Here is a 23,458-nt window from a genome sequence, read left to right on the forward strand (position 1 = left end):
CAGCATGCTTTTACATGAGTAGAATGTGTTCTTTTATTTAAAATGCATCTCTGGGTTATTTGTGGGGCATAGGAATTGGTTCATTTTTTTTTTTCAAAATATAGTCCGACCCCCCCCCCCACAAGGTCTGAGGGACAGTGGACCGGCCCCCTGCTGAAAAAGTTTGCTGACCCCTGATCTACATCATGTTGGTGAAACTTTTTGGCTGCAGGCCGACTTTGGCAGATGGGCGGGGCAACACACCTGCCAATCTTGATACTTTGCATGGGTGACAGAAAAGCTTTAGGGAAGCTGCATGAAAGACCTGCCTTACCTTGGTTTTGCGATCAATGAGGCTGACGCCGTGCTTGTTGATGGCGATCAGGAGGAGTTCTGGGTAATTTGGATCAGTTGTTTGCTGTTTGGAGTGCAAGGATGAAGACATGTTAAAGGGCTGGGGCCAAAAATGACACCCACATGCCAAGGCCCCTGCCCCTCTCATTATTATTATTTTAAATAAGGGTTGTTTTGTGTGTGTGTGTGTGTGTGTGTGTGTGTGTGTGTGTGTGTGTGTTGCTTTTTCTGTGTTTTATTTGTTTGGCATGTGCATGCAGATGTTTCGTCTTGTTTTCAGGCCAGGGGGACATTGCCTGCTTCAATTCTGTGCAATGGGTATTTTTTTGTGCCTGCAACAATTCAAAGGTTGGGGACCCCGGCTGCCCGTTTAGGAACTGATTGGGTTTCATTTGTTTATTTAATAAAATTTATACACCCCTTGATTCAGGGCCGGCGCTAAGGCAAGGCTGGGTGGCGCAATGCGCCAGGGCACCGGGCCGCCAAGGGGGCGCTGTGTTGCTGTGCCTGCGGCAGCCGCGCTGTGCGCGACACCCGCCACACAGCCGCACTGCGAAACGGGGCGGTGGGGCACCGGAGGGATCTTCGCACCATTATTATTATTATTATTATTATTATTATTATTATTATTATTTATTTATACCCTGCCCATCTGGCCGGGTCTCCCCAGCCACTCTGGGCGGCTTCCAACAGAAGAATAAAACACAATAATCTATTAATCATTAAAAGCCTCCCTGAACAGGGCTGCCTTCAGATGTCTTCTAAAAGTCTGGTAGTTGTTTTCCTTTTTGACATCTGTTGGGAGGGCGTTCCACAGGGTAGGTGCCACCACCGAGAAGGCCCTCTGCCTGGTTCCCTGTAACTTGGCTTCTCGCAACGAGGGAACCGCCAGAAGGCCCTCGGTGCTGGACCTCAGTGTCCGGGCAGAACGATGGAGGTGGAGACGCTCCTTCAGGTATACAGGACCGAGGCCATTTAGGGCTTTAAAGGTCAGCACCAACACTTTGAATTGTGCTCAGAAACGTACTGGGAGCCAATGTAGATCTTTCAAGACCGGTGTTATGTGGTCTCGGCGCCAGATACGCTTAAGACGGGCCTGCCTTGATTGTTAACAAAACACACACACACACCTCAAAGTGGTTTACAAACAAGAAAACAGTATAATCAGAGAAAAAATAATCACAACCCTACTTGAAAACAAGTTAAAACAGATTAACATCGCCTCCACTCTCTAAGCATCAGGGCAGGGCCGTCTCAAGCAGGTCGGGCGCCCTGGCACTGAGGCACGGAGATCGCTCCGGCGCCCCCGCCCTCGCAGCGCACAGCACGGCTTCTGCACGGCTTCGTCGCGCAGCGCCCCCCCTGCCGGCCCGGCGCCCTGGCGCCCCCGCCACCAGGACTGCACCTAGAGCCAGGCCTGCATCAGGGTAGGCTTTTCTAAACGGGAATGTTTTTTGTAGGCACTGAAAAAGAGTACAGTGAAAAACGCCTGCTTGATTTCAATATGCAGGGAGTTCCAAAGGGTAGATGCTGCCACCCTAAATGATATGCCAATTCATCTGTGTATATATATTATTTTTATTATTCATACCACGCTCCAGGGATTATGAACAAAAGGCAAGAATACAGATTTTGTCACTAAAAGCAGCAGGCAAGCAAGCAAATATTTCTGATGCCCATGTTCCACCCTAGATCCCTGGGCCCTCCAGAGGACATAAAGATGGACCCATCTCTACCTTCACTTCGAAGAAAGCAGATCCAAACGTAGGCCACTTGAATACAATCTTCAGGAAGGCAAGCTTGGATTCTTCTCTCGTTTTGCCAGCGTGCTTGTTGAAATAGGCCACAATGGACTGCACAGAAGGAGTAAAATACATTTCGGTTTCTCATTCTTCTAAATCTGAAGTTCCGTTTCCCAGATTTCCTCCACATCAATTTGTGATTTTTTTTAAAAAAAAGTCTTCATGAATATTCACCAGCATTTTGGTGCGAAATTCTAATTTGAAAGCAATTTTGCCTCAAGTTCACTTTTTTGCAAAGCAGTTGTCCATAAACAATGCATTTTATATGCATTTATTGGCACATTTCACCCTAGTATATGCATTTTTGTGCATGGTAGTTCAGTTGTGATTCCTGCATTACAGCGGGGGTTGGACTAGATGACCCTTTGGGTCCCTTAGCATTCTAAGATACTATGATTCTATTATTTAGTGCACTGGGAAAAGGAAAAGGAAAACAGAGAAGTGCTGATTTAAAAGGATGACTGTGTTTCAGTTTTAGTTACAGGTAGGTAGCCGTGTTGGTCTGACGTAGTCGAAACAAAACAAAAAAATCCTTCCAGCAGCACCTTAAAGACCAACTAAGTATGTCTTTAACTAAGTTTGTCTTCAACTAAGATACCAAAATAAAAACTTAGTTGGTCTTTAAGGTGCTGCTGGAAGGAATTTTTTTTATTGTGTTTCAGTTTGTGTATTGTAACAGAAAGTGAGAATCAGGTATGTTTGCATTTAAATGCAAACTGAACTGAATTCTACCTCCATCTCAACAAGCAATCAAGGACACCAACCACATAATTTGTGTGCAAGTTAAATGATGTTAGGGATCTGGGGTTTTTTGATCTGGGACAGTGCTGGATTTAGTATAAGTTAAACAAGCTATAGCTTAGGGCCCCACTCTCTTGGGCACCCCCCCAAAAAATAAAAGGAAAAAAAATAACTGGATGTACATTTCCGAAATATAAGATAAAAAACAAATAGAATAAAACCTACATATAGCAACAGTGTTTTGTGTTGTGTAGGCTCCTATGATGTAAGTCATGGGCCCCGCCTGCTCGCCTGCTTCCTAAAATATCACTGGTTTGCTCCTTTCTGCTGACGCCTTGCCAACAAAGGTCTGTATAGTTAAAGCTATAGTTTTCCCAGTAGTGATGTATGGAAGTGAGAGCTGGACCATAAAGAAGGCTGATCGCCAAAGAATTGAAGCTTTTGAATTATGGTGCTGGAGGAGACTCTTGAGAGTCCCATGGACTGCAAGAAGATCAAACCTATCCATTCTGAAGGAAATCAGCCCTGAGTGGTCCCTGGAAGGACAGATCGTGAAGCTGAGGCTCCAATACTTTGGCCACCTCATGAGAAGAGAAGACTCCCTGGAAAAGGCCCTGATGTTGGGAAGGATTGAGGGCACAAGGAGAAGGGGACGGCAGAGGACAAGATGGTAGGACAGTGTTCTCGAAGCTACGTGACCAAACTGCGGGAGGCAGTGGAAGACAGGAGTGCCTGGCGCGCTCTGGTCCATGGGGTCACGAAGAGTTGGACATGAATAAACGACTAAACAACAACAACAACAACAACAACAACAACAACAACAATATATAGGGTGCCTACATTCTGCATGGACTGGTTGTATGGCAACATTTGCAAATGGCTGTAGATAGCTATTAGGTCCATAAATGACCACAGAGCATATATCCGCCACACAAAACAGCGACATTTTGTTGTTGACAAAGGACAGCTGGACATAAAGGGCACCATTACCTTCAGCAGCTTAGGGCCTCATCAAACCTAAATCCGGCCCTGATCTGGGAGATGGTAGTGCTGCAAAAGACATGCATGTAGGAAGGAAAGGGTGCAAAGTGGGGTCCAGGGGTGCAAGTGGGACATTGGGGGTGCTGGAGCAGACCTACCCTCTTCCAGTCATCTGGAGACAGCTGCCGAATGAGAGACTCGGGCACCAGCTCCTTGAGGAGTTTAGGAATGGTGGGGAAATAGGACTTGTCATCTTCAAACTTCACCCTATAGATGAGGGCCCCAAGTTGCAGGACTTCCTCCCTCGAGCATTTATGGTAGCCACGAAGGTACTTTGGTAATTCCTGCACCAGGGGGAGAGAGAAAGAGAGAGACAGAGCATTTTGCAAAGTCACAGCAGCAAAAAAGAGGACTCTGCCTGTAGAGATGGAGAGCACCACATTTTCCTGTGTATAAGACGATCTTTTTTCCCCTTAGAAACAATAGGCAAAAAGTGTGGGTTGCCTTATACCTGGATAGCGGGGGGACGGACGGACAGGTGATTGGTGGCAGCAGCAGCCAGTAGGAGATTGGCAGCAGCAATTGGGCGTGTGATTGGTTGCTGTGGCCAGGTCTGCTCACGACTGGCTGCAGCAATTGGCCGGTTGGTTTGCATGTGTGTGCCGGCGTGTGTGCAACCGGTTGTAGTTGCGTCAAGTGGGCAGGTGGGCTTTTGGCGGCGAGCCTGCATATGATGTGTGCAGTTTTCAGTGGCGGGCAGGCTGTAGAGCAATTGGTGGCGTTGAACCTCCCCCCAAAGAAAAGTTCAACAACTCTGGACAATCTCCCCCCCAAAAAAGCTCACCACGTTTGGGCAATCCCCCCCATTTTTATTTGTTACGGCCCCCATAAACAGGGGGGAAATACGGCATATCTTTCTTTCACAGCTTCTGGATGGGTTCATGGGGCGGTGTCTTGCACAAAGCCTGGAATAGCCTGTTGTTGTTGCTGACAAATAGTGAACCAAGCAAATTGCGCTCCGGCCATTTGCCTGAAGGGTACTTCTCCCTCGCTGCTTCTAAAAGGATCCTAAATGTAGGTGCCTGAGGTCAAGAGTTAACTTTTCTGTTAATGTGACCTTTGTCTCATTGCTTTTGCAGTTGCTAATGTGAGACTACAAATGCCTGACCCACCCACCCCCCAGACCGCATGTTTGGTGATAGGTAATACCTGATAATAGTGGAATATGGAGTCGGCCATCGAATCCTTTCCAGGCACAGTGTTTGTCCATAGTTTTTTCATGAAGAACACTTGGTAGGTGAGAGAAGGCACTATCCCTGCCCAAAGAAATCGTTGCAAAATTAAGCTAGGAAGTGGCTGTGCATTCCAGGGCAGCGTACTGTATGTGGAACGACAGCCTAGTTCTCCCCGAGGTCTGGGCTGGAGCACTTTAGATAGGAATCTGTGACCAGACCATTTTGCTTTTCTCGCTTTCCCCATGAATATAATGCATATTTGCATTGCCTTTTGACTAACATGATACATTTTTGCGCACGCTCTGCTGCAATGCATTGCGTTTTTCTTCACGTTACTTGGCTGTAGAATTGCGCTGCAAAATATGGAAAACCACCCTGAGATCTATAGATGGAAGGGCTGTGAACAAATTATAATAACAATAGCAATGATGATGATAGTAATGATGTGTGAATTGTTTTGGAAATTGCAAAATAGGCACGTTTGCCTTTTAAATGCACGCGCTCACACACACACGCACACACAATCCTTGCACGTAGAAAACTAGTATGTCAGGGAGAAGTGTTCTAATTCCAGCCTCAAAAGAACAGGCAGTCATGAGCTAGTGTGGTGCAGTGATTAGAGTGTTGGCCCTGGGAGATCAGGGTTCGAATCCCAATCTGCCATGTTGCTCCCTGGGAGACCTTGGGCCAGTCATTCAATCTTAGCCTAACCTACCTCACAGGGCTGTTGTGGAGATAAAATCAGAGAACCATGCATACCATTTTGACCTCCTTTATTATGAATGATAAACAAAGGAAAACGGACGTTTCCATCAGGCTATCATTAAGTGCTCTCCAAATGAAAGGACACAGGCAATTATACAGGTATTTACCATCTTTTGGTGGTCTGGCTTTCTTGATCCAATCTGTCAGGTGCCTGACAAAGTCAAAGAAGAAGTCCCCTTCAGGTACGCTGATGACCTGGAAGAAAACATAGAATCATAGACCCATAGAGTTGGAAGAGACCACAAGGGCCGTCCAGTCCAACCCCCTGCCAAGCAGGAAACACCATCAAAGCATTCCTGACAGATGGCTGTCAAGCCTCCGCTTAAAGACCTCCAAAGAAGGAGACTCCACCACACTCCTTGGCAGCAAATTCCACTGCCGAACTGCTCTTACTGTCAGGAAGTTCTTCCTAATGTTTAGGTGGAATCTTCATTCTTATAGCTTGAATCCATTGCTCCGTGTCCGCTTCTCTGGAGCAGCAGAAAACAACATTTCTCCATCCTCTATATGACATCCTTTTATATAATTGAACATGGCTATCATATCACCCCCTTAACCTTCTCTTCTCCAGGCTAAACATGCCCAGCTCCCTAAGCCGTTCCTCATAAGGCATCGTTTCCAGGCCTTTGACCATTTTCGTTGCCCTTTTCTGGACACGTTCCAGCTTGTCAGTATCCTTCTTGAACTGTGGTGCCCAGAACTGGACACAGTACTCCAGGTGAGGTCTGACCAGAGCGGAATACAGTGGTACTATTACTCCCCTTGATCTAGCAAAGGCAATGAACATGGCAATGAACCAACGGCAAAGCAGCCTGTGCTTCCACTTGCCAAGCGAATCGCGCCTGTTGATTTATGCTGGTTTTGGAAGGTGCTCAGGCTTTGGTGAGCCTGCGTGGAAAAAGCATTTCTACAATGGAGGGGTAGCCAGCCACCGAGGATGCTGTGATACCTTGGGCTCATGGATGGCCAACTGCAGGGATATTCTTGGCCAACCTTTTTCACTGCTCCATTTGCCCCAACCCCCCCCCCCCCGAATTAAGCCTGGAAGGAAGGGAAAGGAATGTCACCTGTTGGCTGCCTGGTGGAAATATCTAAGCCCATGACGCAATGGCGATTTGTATGATTCCAGCCGGGGAAGCTGTCCACAACCCTCTGATATGATGCCAAATGAAGCCCTGGTCGTCCACTCACCTTGTCAGAGATTTTGACAAAGAGGCTGAAACCCTCCGGTGACTTAAGCAGCAGCCGGTTGGAGATGTTCTGGCAGAAGTCCTTGGCTTTTGTGCTCGATTCCACTTCAAACGCCTGCCAAAAAAATAAAATAAAAATGGAGCAGGAACTTGAGAAGGTTGTGGTGCTTAAGGCCTGAGACCTTATTTATTTATTTCATGTATCGCTTACTGCCAAAATCATACGGGGGGGGGGGGGCTATTGTTTTCGTTTGTCACTCTGGTCTGTGTTTTTATATCGTAAACCACCCTGCGATCCTTGGCTGGAGGACGGTACAGAAATTTAATAAATGAAAATGAAAATGACATGGGCTTCTAAGTGGTTTGCAAAGTGTTAAAAGCAAATAAATAATTATTTTATGACGTTTGTATTCAGCCCTAAACCTGTAGATCTCAGAGTGGTCCACAATATAAAATTGCGAGCAGCTGTTTTATTACAGAAAAATTTCAGAAACAGACTGGAAAGAGAAGTTGCTGAATTGGAACTCATTACCAAGCTTAAAACCATGGAGCCACCTGGGATGAACAAAGACATTGGATTCTTATCTCATTATGCATGATCAAGCTTTCTTTAGCGCCTCAGCGCTTGCTTTTTCCCCACAGGACCAATTGCAGTCATCAGCAGTCGTTAACAGCCATCAACAGGTTTACCACTCCTATCAGCCCATCACCCATTCCCACCCCCCCACCCTCTGGTATATACATAAGGGTCTGGCTCCTCTGTTTCAAGTGTATCTGACGAAGTGTGCATGCACACGAAAGCTCATACCAAAATAAAAACTTAGTTGGTCTTTAAGGTGCTACTGAAGGAATTTTTTTATATTGCTTAAAAAAAGGAATACATGATAAAAACAAAAACAAAGACAACCCAATAGCAACAATGCAATATAAGCATCCCTCATTAAAATATGCAATAAAACGATCCCATTAAAATGGATCACCTAGTCCTGCTACTCATCTGTGGAAACCTGAACCCAGCTCTTTCAGCTTCTGCCTTCTGTAAGAAGGCACAGTTTTATGAAGACTAGGACTAGCTGCCTGAGAAACAGTTTCTTTCCAAATGCGATTTTGGTTTTAAATGCAGTGTAAGGTAGTCTCTTTATGGGGGTATATTGTATTTAATTATGGGGTATCAGAGTCGGGGGGGATAATCAGGATGGGATAGCAGGCTTGTTGGTTTTGAATGTCTGATGTAGAGTTTTTTTCAATTTCATTTTTTTTTTTAAATATTTTTTATTAAATTTTCCGATTATAAACAACAAATAAAGACAATCATGACAATCTTATTTCCAAATCCGAATGTCCACATCCAAAATATAACATATAATGAAAACATATACAATGAAGAAAAAAAAAACAATAATAACAATAAAATTACCTAATTTTAAATTTCTTAATTCCTTATTGGACCCCCCTCGAGCCCCCTTTTTAACGGTTCCAATATCGGCTCCACTTTACAGGTTTCATTTTTTCCCCAAAACCTCCTATTTCCCCATCTGCAACCTATATAATTGCTTAAAATCCCCTTCAAATGTCTAAGTTACAATACTTCTTAACATATATTCTAAATTTCTTCCAGTCTTCTTGCAGCTTCTCGTCTCCCCGGTCGCGTAGTTTCCCGGTCAGGTCAGCAAGTTCCATATAGTCCAACATTTTCATCTGCCATTCATCCACTGTTGGTAGCTCAGATGTCTTCCAGTACTTTGCTAGTAATACTCTTGCCGCAGTCGTGGCATACAAAAACAAATTCCAATCTTTATTAGGTAATTCTCTTCCCATTATGCCCAAAAGAAAGGACTCTGGTTTCTTAATAAACGTAGTCTTAAAGACTCTTTTCAATTCATTATAAATCCTTTCCCAGAAGTCCTTTACTAATGGACACGTCCACCACATATGATAAAACGTTCCTATTGCCTCCTTACATTTCCAACATTTATTATCCTGGTTATGGTACATCTTTGCAAGTTTTGCTGGGGTCAAATACCATCTATACATCATTTTCATCATATTTTCTCTCAAGACCGTGCATGCCGTAAATTTCATATTCTTTTTCCATAACCTTTCCCAATCCTCCATCATAATGTTGTGTCCCACATCTTTTGCCCAATCTATCATTACCTTTTTTGTTTGTTCATCTTTCGTATGCCACTGCAGTAGCAGATTGTACATTCTGGAAAGATTCTTTGTCTTTGGATCTAGCAGTTCTGTTTCCAGCTTGGATTTTTCCTGTGAAAAACCATTTTTCTTATCTAGCTTATACATTTCATTTATCTGGTGGTATTGGAGCCAGTCATCTACCTTACTTCTTAACTGCTCATACGTTTTTAACTTTAATTGGCCTCCTTCCTCCACCAAGATATCTCTATATTTGGGCCACCTGGCCTCCATAGTCAATTTTTTATGAGCCTTAGCTTCCAAAGGTGAGATCCACAGGGGTGTTCTCCTCTCTAATAAATCTTTATATTTAATCCACACCTTCAACAATGATTTTCTAATTACATGATTTTTGAAACTTTTATGATTCTTGACTTTGTCATACCATAAATATGCATGCCATCCATAAGCATTATTAAATCCTTCCAAATCTAAAACATCTGTATTTTCTAGTAAACACCAATCTTTCAACCAACAAAAAGCGGCAGCTTCATAATAAATCTCAAGATCTGGCAGGGAAAAACCTCCTCTCTCTTTACTATCTGTTAACAATTTATATTTAATTCTCGGTTTTTTCCCTTGCCAAATGAACTTAGATAACACCTTCTGCCACTCTTTAAAGCATTCCACCTTATCTATAATTGGCAACATTTGAAACAAAAATAACATTCTTGGCAATACATTCATTTTCACAACTGATATTCTTCCTGACAAAGACAATTTTAAATCCGACCATCTTTCAACCTCCCTCTTGATCTCATTCCAAACTTTCACATAATTATTTTTATATAAATCCAAATTTTTCGCAGTTAAATTCACCCCTAAGTATTTCACTTTTTTCACAAATTGTAGGCCGGTGGCTTCCTCCAATGTCTTTTTCTCTTCCGGTGTCAAGTTTTTATCTAACACTTTGGTTTTACTTTTATTCAATTTAAAACCAGCAACACTGCCAAACTCTTGGATTAAGTTCAGTGCGTTAATCGCACTGGTTTCTGGGTCTTGCAAAGTTAAAACAAGGTCATCAGCAAAGGCTTTTAACTTAAATTGTTTCCTCCCTACCCCCACTCCTTTAATCGATTCCTCTCTTCTAATCATTGACAAGAGCACCTCCAGGACCGATATAAATAAGAGGGGTGATAGGGGGCACCCCTGTCTGGTTCCTTTTTCAATTCTAATTTCCTCTGATACCCCACTATTTACAATGATTTTTGCTTTCTGCTCTGTGTAAACTGCATTTATCGCATTCATAAAACCACTTCCCGTCCCCATCCTTTCCAAATTCTTCTTCATAAAGGCCCAAGAGATATTATCAAATGCCTTTTCCGCATCAATAAAAATCAACATCGCTTTTTTGTTAATTTTCTCCTGTAAATACTCCAAAATATCAATTACATTTCTAATATTATCCTTCATATGTCTGCCCGGCAAAAAGCCAGCCTGGTCCGAATGAATCAAATCCCCCAACACCGTCTTCAATCTGGAGGCCAAAATATTTGCAAAAATTTTATAATCCACATTCAATAAGGATATGGGGCGGTAATTCTTGATTTGAGTTTTGTCCATTTCTGGTTTTGGTATCAGCGTGATGAAAGCTTCTTTCCAGGAGTCCGGTGCCCCCCCTCCCCTCAGGATCTCATTGCACAAATCTGTCAGTGGTCTTATCATCCCTTTAAAGCTTTATAATATTTAGCTGTCAGTCCGTCCGGTCCCGGGGCTTTCCCGAGTTGCATCTGATTTATTGCATTTTCCACTTCTTGTATCGTTATCTGGTGGTTAAGTAGGGTAGTTTTATCCTCTGGAATCTTTTGCAACCCATTTCTGTCCAAAAACTGCTCGATCTTGTCCAAATTCTCCTTTTCTTTTTTATATAGCTGTTTGTAGTACTTCTGGAAGCATTTTCTGATCTCTGCAGGTTTCTCTATATTTCTCTCATCCTGAATTAAATTTGTTATTATATTTTGCTTCTGTCAAAATGCAAATAGATAAATAGGTACTGCTACAGCAGGAAGGTAAACGGCGTTTCCGTGTGCTGCTCTGGTTCGCCAGAAGCAGCTTAGTCATGCTGGCCACATGACCTGGAAGCTATACGCCGGCTCCCTCGGCCAATAATGCGAGATGAGCGCGCAACCCCAGAGTCGGTCACGACTGGACCTAATGGTCAGGGGTCCCTTTACCTTTACCTTTATCATTCAATAACTATCTATCATCTATCTATCATCTTCCTTGACTGAAGATACTCTCAACAGCCCTGTTCCCAACTCACAGACTATAGTGTCTCCACATCTGAAGGCAGCCCTGTTTAGGGAAGTTTTTAATGGGTGACATTTTAATGTATTTTAATCCTTGTTGGAAGCCACCCAGAGTGGCTGAGGAAACCCAGCCAGATGGGCGGGGTACAACTAAACAACAACAACAACAACAACAACAACAACAACAACATTTTATCCACAGGCTGTGGCCTTGTTTATTTTGTTCAATTCCCCCCCTCTTTCCTTTCCTTTTTTTTGCTTTTACCTCATCTGTGTCATCTGGGAAGTACACTTTATGGAAAATCTGAGTTGTTTTGTGCTGAATTGCCTCGACTTCTACCAGATGGGGCGGGTACTTCCGAGATCCGTTCCTGAAAAACAAAACAAAAACAAAAAAAACTTGCTGTAGAGCATGCCTTCATTTATTTATTTAAAATTACTTAATGCATTTAATATATCCTTTCTCTCAAGCTGGGATTCAAGGCAGCTTCCAACATTTAAAAACATCACTTATGAAATACAAAGCAATAAAAACAAATTACAGTCGTACCTTGGAAGTCGAACAGAATCCGTTCTGGAAGTCCATTCAACTTCCGAAACATTTGGAAACTAAAGCGCGGCTTCCGATTGGCTGCAGGAAGCTCCTGCAGCCAATCAGAAGCCATGGAAGCCCCATCGGACGTTCGGCTTCCAAAAGAACATTCAAAACCCGGAACACTCACTTCCGGGTTTCGATTGCTCAGGAGCCGATTTGTTCGGGACCCAAGGCGTTCGAGATCCAAGGTCCGACTGTAGTTGAAAACAACCCGAAAGAAGATCGCAGGGTCTGCGCTGGTTCATAAGGGGGAAAGCGGCTCTTGAGGTATTGCGGTCCCAATCCTTCTGCATGCAAAGCAGCTGCTCCACCCATGAGCTGACAATCCCTTCCTAGCAGCTTGGGTAAAGGTAAAGGGACCCCTGACCATTAGATCCAGTCGTGACCAACTCTGGGGTTGTGGCGCTCATCTCGTGTTATTGGCCTAGGGAGCCGGCGTATAGCTTCCAGGTCATGTGGCCAGCATGACAAAGCCGCTTCTGGCAAACCAGAGCAGCGCACGAAAACATCGTTTACCTTTCCGCTGTAGTGGTACCTATTTATCTACTTGCACATTGACGTGCTTTCGAACTGCTAGGTTGGCAGGAGCTGGGACCGAGCAACGGGACTTCACCCCGTCGCGGGGATTCGAACCACCGACCTTCAGATTGGCAAGCCCTAGGCTCTGTGGTTTAACCCACAGCACCACCCGCATCCCGCCACCCAGCAGCTTACCTGAGTGCTTTCTGCAGCCTCTGAATGCAGTCCGTGGCAAGCAGGTGATGCTTTCGAGACTGAACAAACCGCTGGACATGGGGCAGGAGCACATTACTGGGGGGGAAGAGGCCCGTACACAGCCAAAGGAGCTCCCAGCCTCTCTCTTCGCTGTACCTTTCCAGTAAGAAAACAAGAGCACACGGGGAAGAAAATGTGTCACTGCGGCACAAACACACACCAAAAGCCCTTAGCTTAAAACAGGCATCCCCAAACTGCGGCCCTCCAGATGTTTTGGCCTACAACTCCCATGATCCCTAGCTAACAGGATCAGTGGTCAGGGAAGATGGGAATTGTAGTCCAAAACATCTGGAGGACTGAAGTTTGGGGATGCCTGGCTTAAAATCTATAAAACATTTTTGTCGGCTGTTTCCACACCTTCTCCATTATTGGGGTTTCCCTTCTTTCCGTGCATTTACAAACAGCACCGGGTTTATAGTCGAGTTTTGTGACGTGCATCTTATTTGTTACTGTGTATTTTTCACAAATCTGGAAAAGTTCAATCAAACTAACAAAGTACCAGGAGATCAATAAAGAACAGAGAAGCTTATTTCTGTTTGGTTTGGTTTTGTGACCTGTGCCAATATACTAGAACACAGTCAGTCTCTGCCATTGTTGTTCAAACAGCGCTCCCATTTTTGTACAAACCGTTTCCTGAACCTGCGATATACAGGTGAAACTCGGAAAATTAGAATATCGTCGAAAACTGCATTTATTTCAGTAATGCAACTTAAAAGGTGAAACCAGTATATGAAGATAGATGTGTGACATGCAAAGCAAGATTTGTCAAGCCTTTATTTGTTGTAATTGTAATTATTTGTCATTAGGCGGGTCAATTATAAAGGGAATGTTATTAATGAAATGTAATGGCGATGTTTATTTTTGTTTATTTTTATATTATTGTAACTATTTGTTTTATTACTATGGAATTTCCAAAATAAAGCATTTGTAAAAATAAAAATAAAAAATAAGTTGCATTACTGAAATAAATGCACTTTTTGACGATATTCTAATTTTCCGAGTTTCACCTGTAAAATAATTCTTTTTTGTGTGTGTGCTTAAATTCTACGATCCTTGAAGATTGCTTGCCAGTGTTTGTCCTTCATTTGCATTTATCCCCCCGTCTTATTAGGGTATGATTTATTTATTTATTTTTTAAAAAACTCTGTTATGCCAATTATTATTAAGTAATTGATTTGATATTTAGGATTTCTCAAATCTCAACAAAAATCTGTAGCAAAGAAAGAAATGAAAAATGAGGTGGAGACATTTGGCAAAAAATTCTGCTTGCACCTACAAGCACATTCCTGGCTGATTCAAATATGGGAAGGTAGGAAGAGCTTCTCAGGTGAGGGAGAGCTGCTACATACTGGCAGTGAATCTTTCTCTGTCCACAGAAAGTTCTACTGCAAATGTTATTCCCGTGGAGACACGTAGAACCTCTTACTTAATGTGGTTGTCAGTGAGCTGCTTCAGAATTTGCGAGTAAATCTCATCTTTGAGCGGTTCGGCTTTCAAGGCGCCTTCAAATATCTGGTCTGTTAGCTCGTTCACCGAGCGGGTTCTTTTCGAAGGGTAGTCACCCATATACTTCAAGATGGGTGCACAGGAAAGGTTAAGGGTACAATAACCGGAACAGGCAGGAAATAATAAGGTAGCATTTCTACATCGCTTTTCTTGCGAATATTCAAGACGGCTTAAAAATCAAATGGAAACAATAGTCGTACCTTTGTTTTCAAACAGCTTAGTTCACGAATGTTTTGGCTCCCAAACGCCCCAAACCTGGAAGTGAGTGTTCTGGTTTGCGAACTACTTTTGGAAGCCAAACGTCCAGCAGAGCTTCCACAGCTTCCGATTGGCTGCAGAATCTTCCTGCAGCCAATCGGAAGTTGCGCTTGGGTTTTCGAATGCTTTGGAAGTCGAACGGACTTCCAGAACGGATTCCATTCAACTTCCAAGGTACGTGTGTACACCATTTGGTTGAATGGCAAAAGCAGTGCGGGAGGGTGGGGGACTAAGGGAAAGAGGGTATTCTCCTTTTGCCTATCATGGGAAGATTTTTGAACTGAAAGAAGAGACAAAGTTGGCCTGTTTTGTTGGGACCATGAGCTCTTCAAAGCGGTTTGCACAGGAGTATCGACCCTGGATGTTGTGAGGTTTGTGGGGTGCAGGAAATAGTTGATCACATTCTATGGTTTTTTTGGTGGGTTTTTTTTGCAGTACAGTGGTACCTCGGTTTAAGTACCCAATTGGTTCCAGAAGTCTGTACTTAACCTGAAGCGTACTTAACCTGAAGCAAACTTTCCCATTGAAAGTAATGGAAAGTGGATCAATCCGTTCCAGATGGGTCCGCGGAGTACTCTACCTGAGCGTATTTAACCCAAAGTACCGGTATGAGTGTAATTGGTTCTGGAAGTCTGTACTTAACCTGAAGCGTACTTAACCTGAAGTGAACTTTCCCGTTGAAAGTAATGAAAGTGGATTAATTCGTTCCAGACAGGTCCACAGAGTACTTAAACTGAAAGTACTCAAACCGAAGCGTACTTAAACCGAGGTATGACTGTATACAGAAGACACAAGGCCTCTCATTTGTAGGTTTTTGTGATTTGGTATTACAGACTTGTCCGTTGACACTGCCTTCATAAAAGGGGCTTAGAGCTGGATAATTTACGTCAGTTTGTGAAAGGTCGGAGGCTTCCTGGAAGGCTGTGTGTGAGAAATGTGATCATACCATTGCCACACCATAAAACCAGAAGAGGAAAAGGAAGGAGGAGGAGGAGGAGGAAGAAGAAGAAGAAGAAGAGATGGAGGGACCAATACACAACAAGGGTCATGGGACTTTCCCTAACAAAACTTGTTCTCTTAAGAGGTGGGCTGGTGGGACGCCCACTGCCATTTCCTAACACTTCACTGGCTTGAGCCAAATGAACAGTATTTTGGAAGGAACAAAAACCACCCAGATTTCAGGGACCGGGCTGAGGAGGGCTGCACCGAGGAGGAATGGTGGGAGCCACCCCCTCCCCCTGCTCATGAATCTCCCCAGGAGCAGGAGGACAGTATAGATCTGGAACAGTGGTTTGCAGAGGGGCATAGTTCAGAAGCCAGAAGCTGGGGAAAACTGGATGGGGAACAGTTAGGAGAAGAAACACTGGGAGAGAGAGAGTTAACCTAAGGTTACCAGACATCCCCATTTCCCAGGGACAGTCCCTGGATTTACAAATCAGTCCCCATACAAAATCCATTGAAGTTGAAAAGCGTCCCCGGATTCATTGAAAAAAATCTGGTAACCTTAAGTTAACAGATTCACAGTCTCTGGACAGCATCCACACACACCCCTTCTCCAAAGTCACAGAGAGCTCAGAAAGTATCAGAACAGAAAGCACAGAGGCTACAAACTCAGATTACAAGACGTATGAATGACGTAGATTAATAGGGACTATGGGGGGAGTATCCCTTAATTGGGAGCACCGCCATTTCCAGGAGATGTGTTCTTTGTTCCCTCCCTGTGATTATTAAAGATTCTAACTGGTAAGGCGCTCCTTTCGTTTGACCTCTTATCTACTGCCACGGAGGGTGGGTGGGTGGGTGGGAGAGGAAACCAATTCCCCAAAGCCTGTCACCAGTTTGTCTTTCAGACTCTGCCAGACAGGTAAAATGAGACCACTGGATTGTGACCAACTTCAGAAAAGGGATGGGCAAAGCTGACTACCACTCTCTCCGTGGCCTCATTCATGCCTGTTGGCTCAACGGGGGCACAGCACTTGGAAGGATATCAATGAACGCCATGCAGGCTTCTTGCGAGAGCTCCTCACTGCCCAGGACCTTCTTCAGCAATGGCTGCTTGATGGGCTCCCGGGTGTAGGACCACATCTTGTCTTTCCCTCGGTTCTTGGTGATCATGACTCTGCTCAGCGTGTGCTTGGGAGGAGGCCTGGGGGGGGGCAGAAGACAAAGCAGTGAGGTGCGGCTCTCTCCCCTGCTTGCTTGCTGCTTTAACTTGCAGTTCACATCACAGCGCACCCTCCCCCAAACTCTCAGCTCCCTTTTTCCTTTGGTCCTTCTTGCTTTGTGCTGAGTTGAAGGGGGGCCATTTGCCATCTCCCAAAGAGCCCCCTTCCTTTGTTTTCCTTACACCTCGCCAGGAGGTTAGCCTGGCTATTCCAAAAGTTAGAAGCCTTGATTAGATGTTAACATTTGCTGGATCCAGGGATGAAAGGGGCCTGCCACCCATAAACTCATAACAACACCTTCTCTTTTCTATGTAACAATATTATGCTGCATTGCGATGCATTATAAGTGGCGCCTGCAACAAAATGTCGCAGCGTATCTTCCTACCTAAAGTAGGACGGCTGCCATTTGGACTCTATTTCCATCCCACTGCCTGAATTTGCTGTTAGAGGAAGTGATATGATACTCCAACTTTCTGCTTCAATTAGAGGCATCCAGTTTAGAACAACAAAGGAAACCAACATTTTTAAAAAAACAAAAAACACCCCACAACACACACACTATTAATAGGCAAACCATTAGGCAAATGCTGACTGTGACAATGGAGGAGGAATGACTAGAAGACACTGATAGACTTCTCCTCTATAGTTTTGTCCAATCCTTTTTTAAAGTGATCCAAGTTAGTGGCCATCTCTATCTCTGGTGGAAACCAATTCCATAGATGTGTTGTGTGATAAACTTTCCCTTGCATGTCCTAAATAAGGGGTCAGCAAACTTTTCCAGCAGGGGGCCAGTCCAGTGTCCCTCAGACCTTGTGGGGGCCCAGACTATATTTTGGAAAAATATATATGAATTCCTATGCCCCACAAATAACCCAGAGATGCATTTTAAATAAAGGCACACATTCTACTCATGTAAAAACATGCTGATCCCTGGACCGTCCGCAGGCCGGATTTAGAAGGCGATTGGGCCAGATCCGGCCCCCGGGCCTTTAGTTTGCCTACCCATGCTCTAAATCTTCCAAAATTCAGCTTCATTGGGTTCAAACGGGTTCTAGCATTGTGAGAGACAAAGGAAAACTTCTCCCTGTCTGCTTTTCTCCAGCACAGAAAGGGACCCAGCTGCAATTTCAAGAGACTGGTAGACTTCTCTGCTCCATTTTAAAAAAAATGCTTACCTAAAATAATCGTAGGAGAATTCTTCCAGGGTATATGGCTTCATTCTTTCTTCGCTGTCCGACATCACCAACTGGGCTGTCCTTATGACATCCTGCCTCTGGTCTGGTGTCATGGTAACCAAGGCCTGGGGTGCGGAGAAACATCCACCATTAATTATGGCACAGAATAACAGTGAAATGACATTAATATCACATAGAGCAGTGGCTCTCAAAGGAGCGGCATGCCACACCAGTATGGCAGGAGAGAATGGGAAGTGTGGCAGGAAGATTCAAGGCAATCAATCAAAGAAATAGTTAAACTTTTCAGTGTGGTGTAGTATCAAAATGTTTTTCCAAGCTGACAACATGTGTATGTCTGAACTCTGCAGCTCAGATACCACTTTTGAACTTACATTTTGTACTTTTGTAACTTGGATAGTAGTTCTAACCCTGCCTTCCTTTTGCTACTTTAATCGCTGCTTGGAGACCTGGGTTATGTAAGTAAATACTACTTTTATTTCTTCACAAAACAATGTGTGTGATTGCTGTTTTTATTTTAGTTTTTTATTTATACTTTTCAAATTTATACATTTCATTAGTTTTACAATCCATTTTAACACTTCTAAATTTGACTTCCTTCCCCCTCTTTCTGTTGGGTTTCTTGAATGATCAAAGTTGCTTTTGAGCCGGTCTAATGTCAATACTGTCTGTTTAAGAAAAACAGGTGCCGGTAATTTCTGTTTAATTGCTCACAGGCTCTACTCCATGTATATAAGGCTCTGTTGGAAAGCATTTTGTGTGAGAGTATGGTGGGAGGTTTGGAGGGTTGGAATGTGGGTATGTAAAGTTGCTGGGAGAGGGAGCGTTTATCTTTAGTTTAAAGTCTCTTCCGAGTCAGTTTGTTTTTCTGTTAGAGAAAGCCAACCTTTTGTTTTTCTTCTTTATACTTTAAACAGGTATACTGCTAGTCAGGGGTTTCATGCTAGGTTGGGGAAAAATCTTTAAACTCTTGGTGGTGTATTTTAGCCAAGTCAACTTCTGTTTGCGTATTTTGTTTTTCTATAAACTCTGCGTGAAGCGTACTTTGAAGGGTCACTGGGAAACTGGGGTATATGATTTATGTTAGCACTTTTAATACCCAGTGTTCCCCAATATTATTTCCTAATACTTTCTGCGGTTCCTTAAATTTATTTTTTATTTCTTCTGCATTTCCAAATTCATTTGACTTGCTCATTTAATGATCTCCTGGAAATACATACTCTTATAAAACTGTTGTTGTTGTTTAGTCGTTTAGTCGTGTCCGACTCTTCGTGACCCCATGGACCATAGCACGCCAGGCACTCCTGTCTCGCACTGCCTCCCGCAGTTTGGTCAAACTCATGTTCGTAGCTTCGAGAACACTGTCCAACCATCTTGTCCTCTGTCGTCCCCTTCTCCTAGTGCCCTCAATCTTTCCCAACATCAGGGTCTTTTCCAAGGATTCTTCTCTTCTCATGAGGTGGCCAAAGTATTGGAGCCTCAGCTTCACGATCTGTCCTTCCAGGGAGCACTCAGGGCTGATTTCCTTAAGAATGGATAGGTTTGATCTTCTAGCAGTCCATGGGACTCTCAAGAGTCTCCTCCAGCACCATAATTCAAAAGCATCAATTCTTCGGCGATCAGCCTTCTTTATGGTCCAGCTCTCACTTCCATACATCACTACTGGGAAAACCATAGCTTTAACTATACGGACCTTTGTCGGCAAGGTGATGTCTCTGCTTTTTAAGATGCTGTCTAGGTTTGTCATTGCTTTTCTCCCAAGAAGCAGGCGTCTTTTAATTTCGTGACTGCTGTCACCATCTGCAGTGATCAAGGAGCCCAAGAAAGTAAAATCTCTCACTGCCTCCATTTCTTCCCCTTCTATTTGCCAGGAGGTGATGGGACCAGTGGCCATGATCTTGGTTTTTTTGATGTTGAGCTTCAGACCATATTTTGCGCTCTCCTCTTTCACCCTCATTAAAAGGTTCTTTAATTCCTCCTCGCTTTCTGCCTCGCTAACTGTAGGTTATTACAATAATCCTGCTAATGTTTTTATGTGTTTACAATTTATCTGTAAATATTCAATAAACCATTTCCATTCTTTTATAAAAAGTTTGTTATCTTGATTTCTTATTTGGCCATTTCTGCATATTCCATAAGTTTTTGTATCCATTCTTCCTTTACTGGGACTTCTGCTTCTTTCCATTTTGGGGCCAGTAACATTCTTGCTGCTGTAGTCACATACATAAATAAATTTCTATACAATTTAGGTAGTTCTGTCCCTGTAAGTCCCAAAAGAAAAACTTCTGGGGTTTTTGTTTTGTTTTTTGTTTGTTAAATAAAAGTTATTTTGAACATCCTTTTCAATTCATTATATATCATTTCCCAGAAAGCTTTAACCTTACTACAAGACCACTACATATGATAAAAAGAACCTTCTTTCTCTTTACATTTCCAACATCTGTTTGATTTAGATTTATAGATTGCTGTTTTTAACCACCGTTCCTGCAACTTACCACAATCTCCATAGGAGGCATGGTGACCGTGGGCAGGACGTAAACAGAATCTGTCGGGAAGTCCCCTTTCTGTTTTGTCCTCTCATTGATCCCATTAGCCCAGCCAGAATTCATCACGTTCTCTCCTGTGTCCTGATCGAGAATGATCAAGTCTCCTTTGAGGAAGCTGAGGAAGCCCGATTCTTCACCCGCTGCGGGAGACAGAAACAGCCGTTCATCTTAGTTATTCATCCAGTCCAATCCCCTCCAATTCAGGAATCCCAAGTAAGACATTGCCCAGTGGGGACTGTCGTCCGACAACAACTGGAGGGTGCAAGTTTGGTGAAGACTGTTCTAGGGTACACACACAGGCCAAACACAGTTTTTGCATGTGCTTTTAATTTAGAAGATGCGCCCTTTACATAAAATACACACTCTCCAATGCACTCACTAGTAAAAAATGTGCATCTGCGTACAGATCTCTTGCATGTTGTTTGCATGCCCCCTTTTGCTCGGCGGAAATACATTGCAAAATCCCGAAAAGTGTGTTAAACCAAAGGAACTGTGTTCTAATTCACAAGCAAGCTCAGGACAGTGCACTATGAAAAGTGACCCAGACAATATCCCCCCCTTGATATTGTTTTAAGGCATAGCTGCCAAGTCTCCCGTTTTCCCCGGGAAACGCCCGTTTTTCCAGCTGTCCCCAGCCAAAAAACCCCGGTTTATTCTGCCGTGGTGGCCATTTTGGAACTGGGCGGAGCATGCTCAGAAGTGACTTTTGATGCTGCTCTGTCCAGTTCCAAAATGGCTGCAGCGCGACTTCTGGTGCGGCGGCCATTTTGGAACTGGGCACAGCAGCATCAAAAGTCACTTCTGAGCATGCTCCGCCCAGTTCCAAAATGGCCGCCGCGCTACTTCCGGCATGCTACTTTCGGTCCGGTCCCTTATTTTTCAGAGAGGAACTTGGCAGGTATGTTTTAAGGATTGAACACTGACATTCCCCTAGATACGTTTTGTTCAGCTCAGTTTCCTTACTAGGATTTGGGTTGTCCTGGAGCGTGACCACGAACTTCGACCTCTTCCTCAGCCCTTCCAGGAATATGACCACCAGACCTCGGATGTCCTCTGCGTTGTTGGACGTGAAGGTGTACTCATCTCCCTTGATGGTGGCCAAGGTGAAGCTCTGGCCCTGAAGCTTCCCACCTCTAGAACAAGCGCCGTAGGAAAAGAACCATTGTGTAGTAACATCAGCCCGAGAACACAGTGGGGAATTTTAAGCCCTGGGCTTTCTCCACCTGCACTTGAAAAGTGCACTTCCATTGCCCAGGCAAACAAACCAGGTCTACAACCTCCAGAACAATGAGGTGACAGAGCAGCCTGTTGTCAGATACGCTGGCAGGCACAGGAGTTTCCCCCTTCTCTCTGGAGCTCCACCTCCATCATTCTGCCCGGACACTGAGGTCCAGCACCGAGGGCCTTCTGGCAGTTCCCTCGCTGCGAGAAGCCAAGTTGCAGGGAACTAGGCAGAGGGCCTTCTTGGTGGTGGCGCCTGCCCTGTGGAACGCCCTCCCAACAGATGTCAAAAAGGAAAACAACTACCAGACTTTTAGAAGACATCTGAAGGCAACCCTGTTCAGGGAGGCTTTTAATGTTTAATAGATTATTGTGTTTTATTCTTCTGTTGGAAGCCTCCCAGAGTGGCTGGGGAGACCCGGCCAGATGGGCGGGGTATAAATATATTATTATTATTATTATTATTATTATTATTATTATTATTATTATTAAGCCTCTGACAGGCTTATAGTCTGTCTTATTTACAACAGCATACAGAGAGAGCAGCCTAAGGCCACCCTCCACCAGGATATCTGAATCTCCTCCCCTTCCACAGCAAGAAGCACGGCAGTATCCAGTTCTCCCTCCCTTGTCCTTCCGTTGTTCTTTAACCCTTTCAGCCCTCTGAGTTCAAGGGGAGGGAGGGAATCCCCCCCCCACACTCATATGAAGAGCCTTCCAAACACTCCCTATCTTCTGGTTGCTTAGCTACTATCTCAAAGCTGTGGAACTCTCTCCCCCCCCCCAAACTGTGTGGCCTCTGAATCTGCTGCTGGGAATGTTGAAGGAAGGGGGGGCAAACCCTACCCTTCTTCCTCTGTCAGTGGCTGCTCTGTCTCTGACTGTATTCCTCCATCTTCAGAGTCAGACCAGCCTCTGGCATCTGACTCTGACCAGCCCCTGGCAGCTGTACAGCTTCAGGCTTCAGTTGCAGGGAATGCCACACCCAAACAGAAAAGGAAGAAAAGCCATTGATTTAATTTTTTAAAATATTTACATAGGGGTTGTGTAAGCTGAGCAGTTAATGTGCACAACAGCTGGCCATTGTGAACATTCACCAGGCCCCATGGAGAATGTGCACATTACCGGTCCATGAAGAAGTTGTTGTGCACATTACCTGGCCAACAGATAACAATCTCCAACATGCCTTGGAGAATGTGTCTATTGTAACTGCATTTTGTACAGCAACCAAGCATTTGTACAGTATCCAAGGCACAATCTCTAATGGGCCTTGACTGTGTTTTGAACATTCTCTGGTCAATGTGCACATTCTCCAGTCAATATGCACATTATCCAAGAAGCATGCCCCCTTTTGCCAATATATACATTTTATGGACACTATGCCTTTGGACATACCCCTTCCCATATAAGGTAAAAAAGATAAACGCGTCTATGGGGTGCGGCGCTCATCTCGCTTTCAGGCCGAGGGAGCCGGCATTTGTCCACAAACAAACCCGTGTTGCAAAATATGACTCAGCAATATCGAAAGCAACACGATGGAGATCAAGCTTGTAAAGCTAATCGGCAAATGTCCAATTCTGATGTCCAACTCTGAACTCTGCTGAACAGTGTTTCTGGATAGCAACTACAGTTTCGTTCAGTTCTTCATCAGCCAATTAGTTGAACAAACACTCGTGAGTAGAAAGATGGACATCAGAATTGGACATTTGCC

General features: G+C 44.1%; 1 protein-coding gene across 1 annotated transcript in view; it reads right to left on the bottom strand.

The window, feature by feature from the left end:
• The window catches only part of MYO7A (myosin VIIA), a 159,395-nt gene that overhangs the window by 4,729 nt on the left and 131,208 nt on the right, over nucleotides 1–23,458 (bottom strand). Inside the window, exons 35-47 of the mRNA XM_060273921.1 lie at nucleotides 21,490–21,659; nucleotides 20,476–20,666; nucleotides 17,963–18,087; nucleotides 16,611–16,768; nucleotides 14,285–14,438; nucleotides 12,799–12,954; nucleotides 11,755–11,860; nucleotides 7,049–7,162; nucleotides 5,965–6,052; nucleotides 5,067–5,173; nucleotides 4,016–4,201; nucleotides 2,070–2,186; nucleotides 314–397 (exon numbers count right to left, since the gene is read on the bottom strand). Of these exons, the coding sequence (XP_060129904.1) occupies nucleotides 314–397; nucleotides 2,070–2,186; nucleotides 4,016–4,201; nucleotides 5,067–5,173; nucleotides 5,965–6,052; nucleotides 7,049–7,162; nucleotides 11,755–11,860; nucleotides 12,799–12,954; nucleotides 14,285–14,438; nucleotides 16,611–16,768; nucleotides 17,963–18,087; nucleotides 20,476–20,666; nucleotides 21,490–21,659 (1,756 nt within the window). The remainder of the gene's footprint in view (nucleotides 1–313; nucleotides 398–2,069; nucleotides 2,187–4,015; nucleotides 4,202–5,066; nucleotides 5,174–5,964; nucleotides 6,053–7,048; nucleotides 7,163–11,754; nucleotides 11,861–12,798; nucleotides 12,955–14,284; nucleotides 14,439–16,610; nucleotides 16,769–17,962; nucleotides 18,088–20,475; nucleotides 20,667–21,489; nucleotides 21,660–23,458) is intronic.

The sequence above is a fragment of the Zootoca vivipara genome, chromosome 4 (genome assembly GCF_963506605.1).
Source record: "Zootoca vivipara chromosome 4, rZooViv1.1, whole genome shotgun sequence".
Lineage (NCBI taxonomy): Eukaryota > Metazoa > Chordata > Lepidosauria > Squamata > Lacertidae > Zootoca > Zootoca vivipara.